We start from the raw sequence: 17151 nt of genomic DNA on the forward strand, positions 1-17151 counted from the left end.
ATCTGGTCCCTGGGAAGGAAAAAAAACCTTAGGCATTTGCTCCCTAAAAAAGTACTAATGTAGTGAACAGGAACAGTGAGCCTGTCTTTTCTGTTTTTCTGTGTCATGTTGAAGATGGGTCTGGCCTGATTTATTTGTATTCCCTTCTTTCTTTTGCATTAGTATAAATTGAATGTCCCCTAAGCAATACAAAGAACAGAGCGCTTAAAATATCTTCCCCACTTCCTGCTCCTGCTGTTTTATGCATTTCAGGAAAGGCACAATGCCAAGACAGTTGGGGAGATCAAGCAGTTCGTTTCACAGCTGCCCCACATGCAGGCAGCGCGAGGCTCCCTCGCAAATCACACCTCGATTGCAGAGCTGATCAAAGATGTAACTAGTGAGTATCCTTGGGAAGTGATGGAGCTTGCCTGGGGCTGACTAGCACGAACCATGACTGACACCATGGCCATTGGCACCGCCATGCTCCCTTGGGAGGGTTAGCTCTGTTTTAATACCGTATGTTATCCTCAGTGTTAATTAAATGTTCCCATGTTTATAGTCAAAAATGTTCCCTTTGTGGTTAACTCAGTTTTCTTTCATTAATAAGATAATGTAATCATGTGATACAATATTTGGAATGTCAAAAAGAGAAAAAAATTCTTCCCCTAACATGAGGCAGTTAATTGTTTCGGTCTGGTTTTTACCCTGTCATTAAGGATTACTTAGAGCAGAATCCAGTTTCTGTTTTAGTTTTTGTTTTTCCCTTGAAGACTCCCTAGGTGGAGAGTGTATGTTAAGTATTTTGAAAGAGCTTGGGAAATGTCTATTACACCAAAGATGAATTTACTTGTTAAAACACAGGCTGTAAAAGCTGAGTTAGAGATTGTTCAATGCCCTGTTTTATAAAGTATGCTTTGAATCTTACATAAAAGTGTTAGAAAATCAGTCCTTTGTTTTCATATTGATGGAAGTGGAGATCAGGTGAAACTGGGTTAGATCTGATGATGCAAGTAAAAGGCTCTTGGCAAATTAGCTTTCATTGATACTGAAGAAAAGGAGAAGGCAATGGCAACCCACTCCAGTACTCTTGCCTGGAAAATCCCATGGACGGAGGAGCCTGGTAGGCTTCAGTCCATGGGGTCGTGAGGAGTCAGACATGATTGAGCGACTTCACTTTTACTTTTCACTTTCATGCACTGGAGAAGGAAATGGCAGCCCGCTCCAGTTTTCTTGCCTGGAGAATCCCAGGGATGGCAGAGCCTGGTGGGCTGCCATCTATGGGGTCTCACAGAATCCGACACGACTGAAGTGACTTAGCAGTAGCAGCAGATACTGAAGAAAAATTCCTAAGATCTTATTAGAATCCTAAGGATATTGAGATTTCATGAGAGTCCTAAGAATAGCGAAAGGGTACAGTGGTTGACTATTCCTGGATGTAACTTAGGAGGTCAGAGTTATAGTTTTCCATGTTTCTTAGATTCTCCTCAGGTGGCAGTTTGAATTTTTGTTTGCTTTCTTTTTTGCATGTCATGTTTCCTAGTCATGCTCTGTGTATAAAAGCATTAACATTTATTGAATTTCTTACTTACAAATTTGCTGTTTCCATTTTAGCTTCTGAAGACTTCTTTGATAAATTGACAGTGGAGCAGGAGTTTATGTCTGGAATAGACACTGATAAAGTATGTGAAAATGAAACTGTTCTAACAAATAATTGATACCTTATAAAAACTAAGATTACAGCTAGAAAAGCAATTGCTTTGATTCCCATGCCTTGTCTAAATATTTTGAAGAGCAGATGCAAAATGTGAAAACAGAGATCTTAATCAAGTATTTAAGATTATTGTATTGAAGGCACTTTCTTCAGTGCACAGAGAGGTGAGGCCCTGCCCCTAAAATCAAAGATCTCTAAATGAATAGATTTACTTCCTAAATGAATTGATCTTTTTTTTTTTAATTAATTAATTTATTTGGCTGCACCGGGTCTTAGTTGAGGCATGTGGGATCTTTTCGCTGTGGCATGTGGGATCCAGTCCCCTGACTAGGGATCGATCCCAGGCCCCCTGCATTGGGATTGCTGAGTCTTAGCCACTGGACCACCAGGGAGGTCCCAGCAAATTGGTCTGATAGTTCCTTTACATATCCACCTCTATTACTAAATTTGAAATGATTGAATTTGTGAAAATTCCCATCTTCTAGAAAGATTCTTGTTACTTTATGCTGATAAATTGCTGCTGGGATAGCCAGGATCACACACCCGGGACATGCAGCAGCCTCTGGAGGTTGTCCATCCATGGAGACAGATGAGTCCAGACAGGCTGCTGGGTCCCTCGAGTCTGCCCTCACCAGCCTGGCGTGTCTGCGTGGTGGAGGGGGTGTGTGTAGCAAGGGCCGAAGGAGCTACTCTGGAGGGAGCTGAGGGAAAGTGCAAAAAGAATGAGCTCTTCTTCCACTCATCTCCTTTATTTGACTTTGAAAAATAATAGTAAATATCCAGTTCTGTCAGTCCCCAGACCAGATGCTGGTGCCCATCTACACTTTGTTTTCAGGTCAACAGCTACATTGAGGATTGTATTGCCCAAAAACATCCCTTGATCAAGGTGTTAAGACTAGTTTGCCTCCAGTCTGTGTGCAATAGTGGACTCAAACAGAAAGTTCTGGATTATTACAAAAGAGAAATTCTACAGGTCAGTATGTTTTTAAAGTGACTAATTTGCCAGGGGTGAAAGCGTCTTTCTAAAAAAATACTTCCCAAAGCTGCTATTTGGGTGTAGGGTTTCCATTATCTTTTAAATGTTTTAATACCTGGAGGGATTGTCCTTGGTATTTGTCTGCTGTGTTTGCATAATAATAACGATAGTTAATGTTTATTGAGCTTTTACTACATGCCAGGCTTAGTTAGAAGAGTGTTATGTGTATTCATTTGTTTAATCCTTACAAAGGTGATGAGCGAGATAGTCTTATCCCCATTTTATGGATGAGAAAACCACGGCACAGAGTAGTGCTGTAACTTGCCCAAGGTCAGCAGCTAGTGTGTGCCAGTTGTTGTTTTTCATTCCCTAAGTTGTGTCTCTTTGAGATGCCATGGACTGCAGCACTCCAGGCTTCTCTGTCCTCCACTATCTCCTGGAGTTTGCTTAAATTCATGTCCGTTGAGTTTGTGATGCCATCTAACTATCTCATCCTCTGTCATCCCCTTATCCTTTTGCCTTCAATCTTTCCCAGCATGAGGATCTTTTCCAATGAGTTGGCTGTTTGCATCAGCTGGCCAGGGTATTGAAGCTTTAGCTTCACCATCAGTCCTTCCAATGAATATTCAGGTTGATTTCGTTTAAAATTGAGTGGCTTGATCTCCTTGCAGTCTAAGGGACTCTCAAGAGTCTTCCAGCACCACAGTTCAAAAGCATCAATTCTTTGGTGCTCCGCCTTTATGATCCAACTCACATCCGTACATGATACTGGAAAAACCATAGCTTTGACTATGTGGACCTTTCTTGGTAAAGTGATGTCTCTGCATTTTAATACTTGTCTACGTTTGTCATAGCTTTTCTTCCAAGGAACAAGCATCTTTTGATTTCACAGCTGTAGTCACTGTCCACAGTGATTCTGGAGCCCAAGAAAGTAACGTCTGTCACTGCTTCCACTTTCTCCTATCTGCCATGAAGTAATGGGACCAGATGCCATGAACTTAGTTTTTTTAATACTTAGTTTTAAGCCAGTTCTTCCACTCTCCTCTTTCACCCTCATCAAGAGAGTCTTCAGTTCCTCTTCACTTTCTGCTGTAAGAGTGGAATCATCTGCATATCTGCGGTTGTTGTGTTCTTTCCCAGAGAATCCCATGGATAGTATGTACCGGAGCCAGGACCAACCCCAGACAGCCAGGGACTAGTGCCCCTGCTCTTTAACCGACAGTTCCACAGAGGAAGGGAACTTTCTGATGATGATTCCTTAGCCGACTTACTTAAATCAAGCCTGTTACTTTATAGTAAGGAAAAGCCCACCATTGTTTTTAAAATTCTCCTCTCTGTTGAAAAATGTTTCAGCTGTATGTATTTGCTGTTACTATTTACAGTTAAGTACATTATTGTCAAAACTAAATACTCACTTAGTTTGGGTTTTTTGTTTGCTTCTCCTTTAAAAAATTACATGTGCATTCTCATCATATAACATTCAAATGAAGCAGAAGTATATGGTGCAAGGGCTTCCCAGGTAGGTAGCTCAGAAGGTAAAGAATCTGCCTGCAATGCAGGAGACTCGAGTTCACCCCCTAGGTCTGGGAAATCCCCTGGAGAAGGGAATGGCAACCCATTCCAGTATTATTATTGCCTGGAGAATTTCATGGACAGAGGAGCCTGGCAGGCTACAGTCCATGCAGTTGCAAAGAGTTGGACACAACTGAGCATCTAACACACACACACACACACACACACACCGTACAAACTGTGACGCCCCGCCTCGCCTCCCCTGCCCACCATTCCCCTCCCTGGAGGGGATTTACATGAGCAGTTTGGTTGGAGTGCTTCCAGATCCCCTTCTTTGCGTGTGTGTACAAAAAACGTTTACATACACAGACCATGGGGCGAGACCAACTGGATCTGAGTCCCAGCTCTGTTACTCATTAGCTGTGTGACCTTGGGCAAGTTATTTAAAGTTCTCTGTAAAATGGAGATAATAGTATCTACCTCATGGGGTTATAGTAAGAATGATTAAGTTAACATATATAAAGCACTTAAAACATGGAAAGTATCATATAAGCATCAGCTTTTATTACTCATTAGGTCTCTTTTAATAGAGATAAAATCCTATTATGTGAAGTACAGTAAGTCCCCTACACACAAACCTTCAAAAATTAAAAACTTTCAAAGATGTGAATGTGCATTCCATCAATGTGAGACTTAAGAGAAACTTCAGCTTGCCCTCCAATTGTGTTAGGTGGGTACTCAGGCTAACTTTGCTGGACTTAAAAACACACTCTCAGAACAGAACTTTTTCGTATCTAGAGGAATTAACTATATTCTATTTTTTTGTCCTTAAGAATAAATCCAGAAACTTGTTCTTAATCAGGATGTGTAGGTCTGCCTCATTCTGCTTTTAACAGCTAGTTATATTCCATATGAAAATATACTATAATTTTTTTTTTTGGCCATGCTGTGGGGGATCTCAGTTGCCTGACCAGGGATCAGACCCCCACCTCCTGGGGTGGAAACATGGGATCTTAACCACTGGATTGCCAGGGAAGTCCAGAATACTATAATTTATTTGATGCTCACTTAAGTTGGGCCCATAAATTCTCGGAACTTTAAAGTGAAAAGTTTAAATCCTTTGAGTAATCCAGTGAGCTGGATTTGTTGTCATGGGCAAGCAGCTTTAGGACAGGCTTCCGTCCTGCCCTGCCTGCGCCCGCGGACAGTCATCACCTGGATTTTGGTAACATGCCCCAGAGTGCTCACCAGTGAATTTGTTGGAAGTGCTCCTTTTTGAAAGTCACAGAAACCATTTTCCTGATTTGATTTCTCTTGCAGACCTACGGCTATGAGCACATCCTGACCTTGCACAACCTCGAGAAGGCTGGTCTGCTGAAGCCACAGACGGGGGGCAGAAACAATTACCCCACTATCCGGAAAACGTTACGCCTTTGGATGGATGATGTAAATGAGCAAGTAAGATGCTCCTCTTCAACTCACTGAGAGCTTCCCAGGTGGCTCAGTGGTAAAGAGACCGCCTGGCAATGCAGAAGATAATAATAATAGGAGACTCGGGTTCTATCCCTGGGTCGGGAGGATCCCCTGGAGGAGGAAATGGCAACTCACTCCAGTATTCTTGCCTGAAAAATCCCATGGCCAATGGAGCCCGGTGGGCTACAGTCCACGGGGTCGCAGAGTCAGACACCCCTGTGCATACTTCAGCTCATTTGAGTTCCCATTGCTGGTGTATTGCCATGACATACGCTACTTGATCTATTCACCTGCTTTGCTTTCTAAAGACAGTTTTCTAATTTTTTTTTTTTTTTTTAATGTGTGGATCCTGGCAGAAAGCAGTGCTCTTGTACTGAGAAGTTTGATGGAGTTTTATAAAGATGGGGTGGGACAGGCAGTGCAGTAGAGAACCACTTACCCCCTCCCATCTGAGGTCTGAGGGCAGGGGTTCCAGAACCAGGAGAGCAGAGCTGTGTGGTGACAAGCCAAGAGACTCAACCAGCCTCTGGCAGCATTACAGAGAGGGATTCGGGCAACAAAACGTGACCGCACAGTCCTGTCCTCTCCATTTTCGAGCTGGTGTGGAGCCCACAGGGCTGCCTCCTGGGCACACAGCACCAGGTAGAAGGTGGGGAGGGTCAGGCAAGGATCCAGTACAAAAGGAAAGCAGATGGTGAGAAGCAAGGTTCCTCCCACAGCCAACCCGTCTCCACTCAGAATTGATCACTATAACCAGTTTGTTACGCATCTTCCCAGAAAGATTCTGTATATAGACAAACATTTTTTAAAATATTTATTTATTGATTTGGCCGCTCTGGGGTCTTAATTGTGGCATGTGGGATCTAGTTCCCTGAACAGAGATCGAACCCGGGCCTTCTGCATTGGGAGTACAGAGTATTACCCGCTGGACCACCAGGCAATCCTAGACAAACATTTTTACATAAATGGTGCATATTCTATACCTTGGGTCTTCAAAGTAGGGTGCACTTTGCTTTATATTTGTTATGTATTCCCATCTTTCTAAATTTCATTTTTCTTATATTCTTTTTTTGGTTTTTCATAAGGGGCTTTATTAGGCTGCCTCTTGGCACAAAAGCTAACAATTAAACAATCTCTTCTCTCAGTACTAAAATTGGATTGTTTCTCCCCAGTGGGAATATCAGTTCAGTTCAGTTCTGTCGCTCAGTCGTGTCCAACTCGTTGTGACCCATGAACTGCAGCATGCCAGGCCTCCCTGTCCATAACCAACTCCCAGAGTCCACCCAAACCTATGTCCATTGTGTCAGTGATGCCATCCAAGCATTGCATCCTCTGTCGTCCCCTTCTCCTCCTGTCCTCAATCTTTCCCAGCATCAGGGTCTTTTCAGATGAATCAGCTCTCCACATCAGGTGGCCAGAGTATTGGAGTTTCAGCTTCAATATCAGTCCCTCCAATGAACCCAGGACCTATCTCCTTTAGGAAGGACTGGTTGGATCTCCTTGCAGTCCAAGGGACTCTCAAGAGTCTTCTCCAACACCACAGTTCAAAAGCATCAATTGTTCGGCGCTCAGCCTTCTTCACAGTCCAACTCTCACATCCATACATGACCACTGGAAGAACCATAGCCTTGACTAGACAGACCTTTGTTGGCAAAGTAACGTCTCTGCTTTTGAATATGCTATCTAGGTTGGTCATAACTTTCCTTCCAAGGAGTAAGCATCTTTTAATTTCATGGCTACAGTCACCATCTGCAGTGATTTTGGAGCCCAGAAAAATAAAGTCTGTCACTGTTTCCACTGTTTCCCCATCTATTTGCCATGAAGTGATGGGACCAGATGCCATGATCTTTGTTTTCTGAATGTTAAGCTTTAAGCCAACTTTTTCACTCTCCTCTTTCACTTTCATCAAGAGGCTCTGTAGTTCTTCTTCACTTTCTGCCATAAGGGTGGTGTCATTTGCATATCTGAAGTTATTGATATTTCTCCCAGAAATCTTGATTCCAGCTTGTGCTTCCTCCAGCCCAGCGTTTCTCATGATGTACTCTGCATATAAGTTAAATAAGCAGGGTGACAATACACAGCCTTGACGTACTCCTGTCCCTATTTGGAACCAGTCTGTTGTTCCATGTCCAGTTCTAACTGTTGCTTCCTGACCTGCATACAGATTTCTCAAGAGGCAGATCAGGTGGTCTGGTATTCCCATCTCTTTCAGAATTTTCCACAGTTTATTGTGATCCACACAGTCAAAGGCTTTGGCGTAGTCAATAAAGCAGAAATAGATGTTTTTCTGGAACTCTCTTGCTTTTTCCATGATCCAGCGGATGTTGGCAATTTGATCTCTGGTTCCTCTGCCTTTTCTAAAACCAGCTTGAACATCTGGAAGTTCACGGTTCACATATTGCTGAAGCCTGGCTTGGAGAATTTTGAGCTTTACTAGCGTGTGAGATGAGTGCAGTTGTGCAGTAGTTTGAACATTCTTTGGCATTACCTTTCTTTGGGATTGGAATGACAGCCGTAATTCCCGTGTTGTACAGTGTAAATGATGTATTAGTTTGGCTCTTCACTGCCCTGACCAGCCTGTACCTACCTCACCCACCCACCTCTTACCCTCTCAGCACTCAGGTTCTTACTTCCCTGAGAAGGGACGAAACCTGTGCTTCCTGCAGTGCAAGTACAGAGTCTTAATCCATGGATCACCAGGGAGGTCCCCTCCTTCATTCATTTATATATGTATTTGACTGCATTAGGTCTCATTTGCTGCCTGTGGGATCTTTTACTATGACATGTGGGTTTAATTGCCCTGCAGCGTGTGAGATCTTAGTTCCCCAGCTAGGAAATCGAACCTGTATCCGCTGCATTGGGAGGTGGATTCCTAACCACTGGACCACCAGAGAAGTCCCCCCTCCTTCATTCTTTTAACTTCTTTTTAATTGCACCATAGTGGTTTTCAGTTATATCTTGTTTTATGATTTATTAGAAATTCAAGTCATTTGCAGTCTTTCACTAGTTCATTCAGTGTTGCATTAATATGTTTGTGCTTTGGTCTTTTCTCCTCTGGAGCACAAGCCCCTTTGTGGGATAAATGCCTGAAAGTAGAATTGACAGGTCCAAGGGTTCTGTTTCTCGGCTAGAGAGTTCCACTTTACTCGCCAAGAAGTTTCTTGCCAAACCAAGTAACAACTTTCCATCTTCAGTTCCTAGAGATGCTTTGAGTGGCTTTTGAAGGTTTGAGTCGAAAGTGCACCTTTGGATGGAATGGTATGGAAACATGTACATTACCATGTATTAAATACATAGGCAGTGGGAATTTGCTGTGTGACGCACGGAGCTCAAATCCAATGCTCTGTGACAAACTAGAGGGGTGGGATGGGGTAGGAGGGAGGCTCAAGAGGGAGGGGATGTATGTATACCTATCCAGGTGGTGCTAGTGGTAGAACCCGTCTGCAGATGCAGGAGACTTGGGTTTGATCCCTAGGTCAGGAAGATCCCCTGGAGGAAGAAATGGTAACGCACTCCAGTATTTTTGCCTGGAAAATTCCACGGACAGAGGAGCCTGGTGGGCTCCAGTCCATGAGGTCGCAGAGAGTCAGACTCGACTGCACACATGCACACATGGCTGATTCGTGTTGATGTATGGCAGAAACACAATATTGTAAAGTAATTATCCTCCAATTAAAAGTAAATTACAGCTCTCTTTGCCGCATCTACTGTGAGAATGAAGACCATTCTCAGCAACCAGACTGTCGACATCCCAGAAAATTAACATTAACTTGAAGGGACGGACAGTTATTGTGAAGGGCCCCAAAGGCACCCTGCGGAGGGACTTCAATCACATCAATGTAGAACTCAGTCTCCTTGGAAAGAAAAAGAAGAGGCTCCGTGTTGACAAATGGTAGGGAAACAGAAAGGAACTGGCCACTGTTCGCACAGTCTGTAGTCACGTACAGAACATGATCAAGGGTGTTACACCGGGTTTCCGTTACAAGATGAGGTCGGTGTATGCCCACTTCCCCATCAACGTTGTTATTCAGGAGAATGGTTCTCTTGTGGAAATCCGAAATTTTGGGGGTGAAAAATATATACGCAGGGTTTGAATGAGGCCAGGGGTTGCCTGTTCAGTATCTCAAGCCCAGAAAGATGAGTTGATTCTTGAAGGAAATGACATTGAACTTGTGTCAAATTCAGCTGCTTTGATTCAGCAAGCCACCACAGTTAAAAACAAGGATATCAGAAAATTTTTGGATGGTATCTATGTTTCTGAAAAAGGAACAGTTCAGCAGGCTGATGAATAAGATCTCAGTGATCCTGCTGCAGAAACAAGATAGCAGATGGTTCTGTGGACTCAGTTGTGATGTTTTAAAGAGACAATAAAAACTCTTGATTTGAAAAAAAAAAGTAAATTACAAAAAAGAAGAAGGTGACCCCTTGGCTGCTAAGAACAGAGCCAAGCATGAGTAGACTGGAGAAGAATATTTTGATATTAGAGAAAGATATTTCAATATTGCTGCCAGATATTTCAGCATTGGAGCAAGCTATTTTTAGGGCTTTGTGTTTCTACTTCAAAGCCAAATCAAATAATTTTGCATTACCCCAAAAGCCGCAGTTAGGTGGCTCCACTTCTCTGTCTCTTGCTGTACAAGCTTTTTTCTCTTCAATTATTTAACAGAATCCCACAGACATATCGTACGTATACAGTGGTTACGCTCCGCTCAGTGTGCGACTGGCCCAGCTGCTTTCCCGGCCTGGCTGGCGGAGTATTGAGGAAGTTCTGCGCATCCTCCCAGGGCCCCACTTTGAGGAACGGCAGCCGTTGCCCACAGGACTGCAAAAGAAACGTAAGTCCAGGGCCCGTATCTACAGATACTCATGCGCTGTTTCTGTGGTTTTCGCATATTAACGCACTTGCTTTATACATTTGTAAAGGACTTAGGAGTCAGAGTCCAATATACTGCTGCTGTTAGTTGTGAATTACATTGTAAGCACTGGAGCTCATTACTCCCTTAGGAGTAGCAGATTTCAACCTCTGAGTTGAGGATCTCCTAAGTTAGAAAAAACATTGAGATCAAAATCATGGTTCCTGAGTTTCAAGTGAACTGTCTGTACCAAGACATATACGACTTTTCTTAGGAATGATGCAGTTTTTTTAAGAAGTGGGAAAAGAAGCATCGATAATAAATAGTTCTTCCGTGGCAGACCAGGGGTTAAGACTCTGTGCATTCCAATGCTGGGGGTGAGGGTTTGATCCCTGGTCAGGAAACTATGATCCCACATGCTGCACAGCCAAAAATAAATACATAATTTTCAAAAATAATGATAATGATTCTTCATTCTGAAATGTTCAAATTTTAGGTCAACCAGGAGAAAACCGAGTCACTCTGATCTTTTTCCTCGGGGGTGTAACCTTTGCTGAAATTGCTGCCCTGCGATTTCTCTCCCAGCTGGAAGATGGAGGTACAGAATATGTCATCGCCACCACTAAACTAATCAACGGGGCCAGCTGGTTAGAGTCACTAATGGAAAAACCTTTCTAGGGCGTTCCAAGTAGACTTACCAATGAACTACAGAATAAACTGCTCCTTTGAAGAAGTTACGGGAACGGCAGTGCAGTTCCATGGAGGAATAACAACAGGAATGCAGAATTTACTTTGGGGTCAGCTTCTTAAATTAGGCTGTTTTCTCTGTTCAGTTTCTCTTTTGTGTTCTTAAATTTTTTAAAGAAGAATGGAAGAGACTCAGCCTGTGTAAAAGAAATCCCAGTTTTTCATGTTCTGAGCCCAGGATCTCCATTAGAGACCTCTGGAAATATATGAAGCGTGGTGGGGATGGATAATCTGTTCAGCCATAAATGGGGCCAGTTCTTAAGAACGCAGGGACCAACCAGGTAAAAATGAAAATAAAAGTGGAAGTCCAACCCCTAATAAACAGTGCTGAATTTCTTGGAGGTGCATCATGCCTAGGGCAGTGGCCAAGTGTTAGGGACCTGGGGCTGGTATCTCAAATACCTGAGTTTGAGACTGTTTTTTCCTGTCGAACATGGCACCATACATCCAGTGTCACCGGTCTCTATGTTACCTGGTCGTCAGGGCAAGTTTTGGCTCCTTCTGTTTTTGATTCCAGTGCTTCTAAAAAAGCAAAAGGTTTGGAAGAGCTTCTTGCCAAAGAACAGATTTTATGCTGTGATCAGCTGAATTGGTGTGGGTCCCCAACTTATCAAGGGCTTTTTACATTGAGGAAAACTCAGCTTTCTGAGAATGTATTTGAAGATGTGTTCTTAGTGCATGTTATTAAGAAATTTCAGTGGTAGATGCCTTCAGTTTTCTTCCCTGCTCACCGTGAGCCCCACCATCCAGCTGGTTCCCCCCCGTAAGCAGTGACAGCTTTGCTTTGGCATGTGGCAGCTCCCCCTCCCAGGTAAGTGCCACACCTGCTGCCCCAGCAGTCTGCAGCCACTCCTTACACAGCCTCCGGTGTTTGTTATGCTAGGAAACACCCAGCTCCCTGGTTTGGTGATGTCATCCCCCTCTGGTGCAGCTTGTTGGTGATCCAGGCATCCAGCTGCTACCTTTCTTGGGGGAGACTGCTAGGCTGTAGAAGGGAAGAGGGAAGGTGCTGGCAGAGAAGTTGGAAATCTCCCTCCTGCACTGTCCCAGCATCCAAAAGAGTTAAGGCCAAGAAGGGGACTAAATTAATGGTTTTATAGCCCTTGCCCAAGTCTCCAGCAAAATTAGTTGACCCCTCCCCCTTCTTTGCTGGGGTCCAAAGTCAGTGTCCCTCCCCAGGTGTCATTTCTTTTCTTTTTTTTTTTTAAATTATTTATTTGGCTCCACTGGGTCTCAGTTGCAGCACTTGGGATCTTCTTTGCTGCAGCATGTGGGATCTAGTTCCCTGACAAGGGATCAAACCCAGGCCCTCTGCATTGAGAGCACAGAGTCTTAGCCAGCGGATCACCAGGGAAGTCCCCTGAGGTGTCATTTCTGTTGTTAATTAGTACCTGTACATGTTTTTGTCTCTAGTGAAATTCTGTTAGCACATGCCATGTTATGAGTGAAGGAGAAATCCTGCATTAAAAAAAAATCTCTTTAATGTAAAAATGAGGGGTAGAAGAGGGAATATTTAAAAGATAAGCTTCTTGTGAATTTAACTTGGCTTTAACATTCAGTATTTGGAAAGGTCTTAAAGAAAGCAATCCCTGTTTTAGGAATCCTTTCTCAACTCCTTGTTAGCCCAGGGAGATTAGTTTATACCTTCCAGCCCCAGTGGCTCTCAGTCTTAGCTGCTGTAGAGAATAAAATGCACCTTGTCCATCAGTGTTTTTGGCTCCTGGGATTCAATTCCAGTCCAGGCAAGTGCCCTTGGCTGGGGTTTTGTCCTGTGAACAGATGCTCAGTTGTGTCTCATGTGTCTGCATTCACTCATGACTCTCCATTCTCTTGCTCTGAGCATAGTTAGGTCAGCTCCTAAAAATGCATTCAGCATAAGACTTCAAAACCTCAATTGCTCCATTTGTATGCAAATAGAAAGTGGGGGATAATTATATATTATACGCCTTTGTGTAAGTTCACTTAATACTTGAAGCAGTCTTTGTCCCAAAGAAGTGTGCCCTTACTGAGAAAACGGGTACGTGAATGGTACATTTATTCTTGGAAAGGGTGGATTGTTTACATCATGTCTGGACTTTTTGTCTAGTTGGATAGATGGTTCTGCAACACCAGCAGTCCTACAAAAAGAAGTCTCCGTAGATAAAGAAGCCTGCATAGGCGCTATTTTGTGTCCTTCTGTATACTTTTGAATTGTAGTCAAAAGAGAAATAAGTATTTGAACCCCAGTTTAACTGTGGAGCAAGAGACTAATGGTTAAAGGAGGTTTAAAACAGCGCACTGTAAAGTTTTTCTTGTATATTGGAGTACAGCTGATTAACAATGTTGTGATAGTTTCAGGTGGACAGCAAAGGGACTCAGCCATACATGTATCCATTCTCCCCAAATCCAGGTAACAGCACATTTAATTCTTGAAGAGAACTGAGAAGGGAGATTTCCATGTGTTCAGCCACTGTAGCTCTGTCCTCATGACAAGTGGATTATAATTAATCTGACATGTAGTCTGTCTCTTGTTTTCAGTTGAACTGTTTATATTCAGCAGAGCTGAACTCAAAAAAAAGAAATACTTCTTTAAAAAAAACCAGAACAAACTGAGTGCCTAAAGCAGCCAGTAAGAGGGGCTGTGCTAAGGATGGCAAGGCAGAGAAATACAGACACCGCATAAGACTATGAATGATAAACAGAATGAATGATACTTGAGAACCTTGTATATATTTCAGTCCTATGGTTTAACAATGACATAGTGTAGAAAATAGAGGATGTTTTTTGTCATCCAGCAATCAAAGACAGTACTGTAAAATTTCTCAGACTCTCATTTCTAAATGGATGCATGTGAACTTCAAGCTACATAATGTGTCTCAGCTTCAGTTACTCCAATGCGACATTATTTAGTTGCTAAGTCAGGTCTGACTCTTTACGACCCCATGGACTGTAGCCCACTAAGCTCTTCTATCCATGGGCTTTTCCCAGGCAAGAATACTGAAGTGGGCAGCCATTTCCTTCTCCAGGGGTTCTTCCCAACCCAGAGATCAAACCCATGTCTTCTGCAGTGGCAAGTGGATTCTGTACCACTGAGCCACCTGAGAAGGCCACTCCGTTGGTATAAAATACCCCAAATTGGGTGGTGATTAGAGTCTACAAAGGCTGGAACACAAAACTGCCTTAAGATATCCATATGAAGGATGTGAGAGTTAAAGGGTAACAGAATCAGGTCTATTTTAGTAGCCTTTTGCATGTTACTTTGGTGTGGGATTAGAATATAAATCTCAGCCATACTTGCCTGTGACTCGGCAGGACACAGCCCTCCAGATGACCAGGTCTCTGTGGGGAGTAATTACTCACTGGCTTCCTGCACGCAGCTTGATAATGTTCCGCTCCTGTGTTCAACCCGGCTGCAGCGGGGCAATGATTTGATAATAAGAGATCCTGATCAAATTAGAGAGCCATTTGGCTTCTGGATGAAGATGTTGATAAAAGTGTTGATGTCCATGCTGCCTGTTTTTTTTTAAAGGTCAAAACATAGTCTTAACTACAAACTACTACAAAAAACAGGAATGGGGAGCAGCATAAAGTTTGTGCTTTCTTTTCCCTTCATTGTTACATCTGGGAAAGGGTCTGTTCTTTATTGGCTGGAATCCTGACTGGTTCTTTTAACCTTAACATTTGGAGGAGTTGAAATTGGAAGTAGGTACATTGCGAAGGTGTCTATATAATAAGTCTGTAAACTGCAACTCTGAATTAGAATCTAGCACTTGAGAGCTCTTGGTTTTCTGAGCTAGTTCTCACACAAATGCTTGTAATTGCATGTTTTAAGACAAAAAAGCTAAAGTTTTTGCTTTAGTTGGACAGTCATAATTGAATGTTGTATGTACAGTGGTTCTTCTTGTCTGAGACTCAAGGATGGGACTGCTGTTTGTGGAAGTTTGTTAGAAAAGAATCTGGACTGTATCCCATCCACAGTGTTTAGAAAAGCCAGGCAGAAGGGCCATGAAATCCCCCCTGTGTACCACTTGCTCAGCGCCTCTAAGACAGGAGCTTTTGCAGGCAACCTCAGAGCCGTGTGGGCTGTGATGGTGACACAGGCAGAGGGTGGGCAAGCCTGCCAGCGCCCCGCCTGGTCTGGACTTGCCTGTGCGCAGCTCCGTGAGAGCTCAGGGACCACGTGGAGATTGTGATTGGTCTCTAGACCACACCTAGTTGGTGAGTGCAGCTGCTGCCTGAAAGTCCCTCAGCTTTGCCGACATCACTGGAGCGCACACAAGCCTACCTTCGGACAGCAGACCGGAGAGGGACCGCAGAGCTGCCACAGTGGAGGATTCGTGGAAACTTTGTTGAGTGAGTGAAATGGGGAGACAGGGAAGTTGGTGGCTGGCACTGAGGGGTGTTGCTGGGCAGGGCAGCAGTGGAGGTAAAGAATTGGTTTGTAATTGTTACCATCTGATTCCATCCGAGGTGGAAGATAGAGGGCTGGAGCGGATGCCAAGAGCACAATGGGCAAAGAGATAAGCCCAGAGTCAAACTGATACCCACCTCTTGGCACTCCTGCGATCCTGGCTGGCCATAAAGCAGCGGTCCTCCGACGCTTGTAAATTGATAAGCCTTGGGGCCAGAAAAATTGCAGAAGGGCTGCAGTGAGGGCCCGCTGCTTTCCCCCTACTCAAAACGATCTCTTTTCCTCTCCTAAGCAGCGCTGACAGCTGGGGCTGCGGCTTGAATGATGGCAAAAAGCAAGCTTTACTCCATTAGCCCATTAACAACACTCACAACATTAAAAATGCAGGAGGTGGATGGGAGGAGAGGGCTGGAGATGAAGACCAGTGCAGCAGCGGGAGCTGGGAACTCTCCTCTCCAGGCTTCCCTGCTCCGAGCTCAGATCCAGATCAGGAGCCAAAGAATGAGAACGTTCAGTTTAAAAGAACTATATGATGTAAATGTAGACAGTGTCCACGTGGGTTGTTAGGGAGAAAATCAGCCCTTTGGGCTTCCTTAGCCTCGGAGAGGGCAATGGCAACCTACTCCAGTACTCTTGCCTGGGAAATCCCATGGACGGAGGAGCCTGGTAGGCTGCAGTCCATGGGGTCGCGAAGAGTCGGACACGACTGAGCAACTTCACTTTTCACTTTCATGCACTAGAGAAGGAAATGGCAACCCACTCCATATTCTTGCCTGGAGAATCCCAGGAATGGGAGCCTGGTGGGCTGCCGTCTATGGGGTCGCACAGAGTCGGACACGACTGACGTGACTTAGCAGCAGCAGCCTTAGGAAGGTGTGTTTATACTTTTTAGAGGTCCTAGTCTAGCCCTGTGTCCACATTGCCTCTAACGGTGCGGGACTCGGTTGCGCTCGCTTAGTGTCCAGCGGAGGTTGGTCTAGCGAAAGAACCGTCCTCTTGGCGTGCTCAAGGTGTCCTGGGTGCCCCCACCCTACAGGTTCTCGGGCCTCCCGCGTAGGGCGATGCCGACCTCGTCCACCATCCACGTGCTGCAGCTTCTGCGAGAGCTGCTGGCCTTCGTGCTCCTCAGTTACACGGTGCTCATCGGGGCGCTGCTGCTGGCCGGTTGGACCACCTACTTCCTGGTGCTGAAGTGACAGCGCCGCCTGCCCGGCTCCCTGCCCCTCCCACCTCCCGCCCCGCACCCGGCCCCAACCACCTGCCCTCCAGGGCGCTGCTCCGCCTCCGACCTCTGCTCCGCCTCCGACCTCTGTCCTGACGGACCCGCACGGCCGACCAGCCAACCAGAGAACTCTCCAGGGGCGAGGACCCGAGACCCTGTCCAAACACCCTTGGCGACGGCCGACTTCGCTCGGCTCCCTCTACCCCAGGGTCGGCTCCGCCCCGCCGCGCCCCACGCGGAAGCTCTGGCGGTTAGGTGTCTGGCAACGCGGTTTCTGCCGTTACC

At 44.7% G+C, this 17151-nt stretch overlaps 2 protein-coding genes and 1 pseudogene across 2 annotated transcripts in view; all 3 read left to right on the plus strand.

Annotated features, from left to right (window-relative positions):
• VPS33A (VPS33A core subunit of CORVET and HOPS complexes) overlaps nucleotides 1–11590 on the plus strand; it is a 29617-nt gene extending 18027 nt beyond the window's left edge. Inside the window, exons 8-13 of the mRNA XM_061384719.1 lie at nucleotides 253–379; nucleotides 1594–1661; nucleotides 2529–2666; nucleotides 5502–5639; nucleotides 10321–10489; nucleotides 11004–11590. Coding sequence (XP_061240703.1) covers nucleotides 253–379; nucleotides 1594–1661; nucleotides 2529–2666; nucleotides 5502–5639; nucleotides 10321–10489; nucleotides 11004–11185 — 822 coding nt within the window. The 3' untranslated portion in view covers nucleotides 11186–11590. The remainder of the gene's footprint in view (nucleotides 1–252; nucleotides 380–1593; nucleotides 1662–2528; nucleotides 2667–5501; nucleotides 5640–10320; nucleotides 10490–11003) is intronic.
• Nucleotides 9355–10054, plus strand: LOC133228802 (large ribosomal subunit protein uL6-like; annotated as a pseudogene).
• Nucleotides 11591–12851: 1261 nt separating the features above from the next.
• LOC133228803 (uncharacterized) lies at nucleotides 12852–17132 on the plus strand. The gene has a single exon (XM_061384727.1). It carries the CDS (start codon nucleotides 16706–16708, stop codon nucleotides 16838–16840), a length of 135 nt encoding a protein of 44 aa, XP_061240711.1. The 5' UTR covers nucleotides 12852–16705; the 3' UTR covers nucleotides 16841–17132.
• The last annotated feature ends 19 nt before the right edge of the window (nucleotides 17133–17151 follow it).

Source organism: Bos javanicus, chromosome 17 (genome assembly GCF_032452875.1).
Source record: "Bos javanicus breed banteng chromosome 17, ARS-OSU_banteng_1.0, whole genome shotgun sequence".
NCBI lineage: Eukaryota > Metazoa > Chordata > Mammalia > Artiodactyla > Bovidae > Bos > Bos javanicus.

Bases quoted from the DNA above. Each gene is read 5' to 3' on its own strand.
- LOC133228803 (XM_061384727.1), top strand. From the start codon at position 16,706: ATGCCGACCTCGTCCACCATCCACGTGCTGCAGCTTCTGCGAGAGCTG.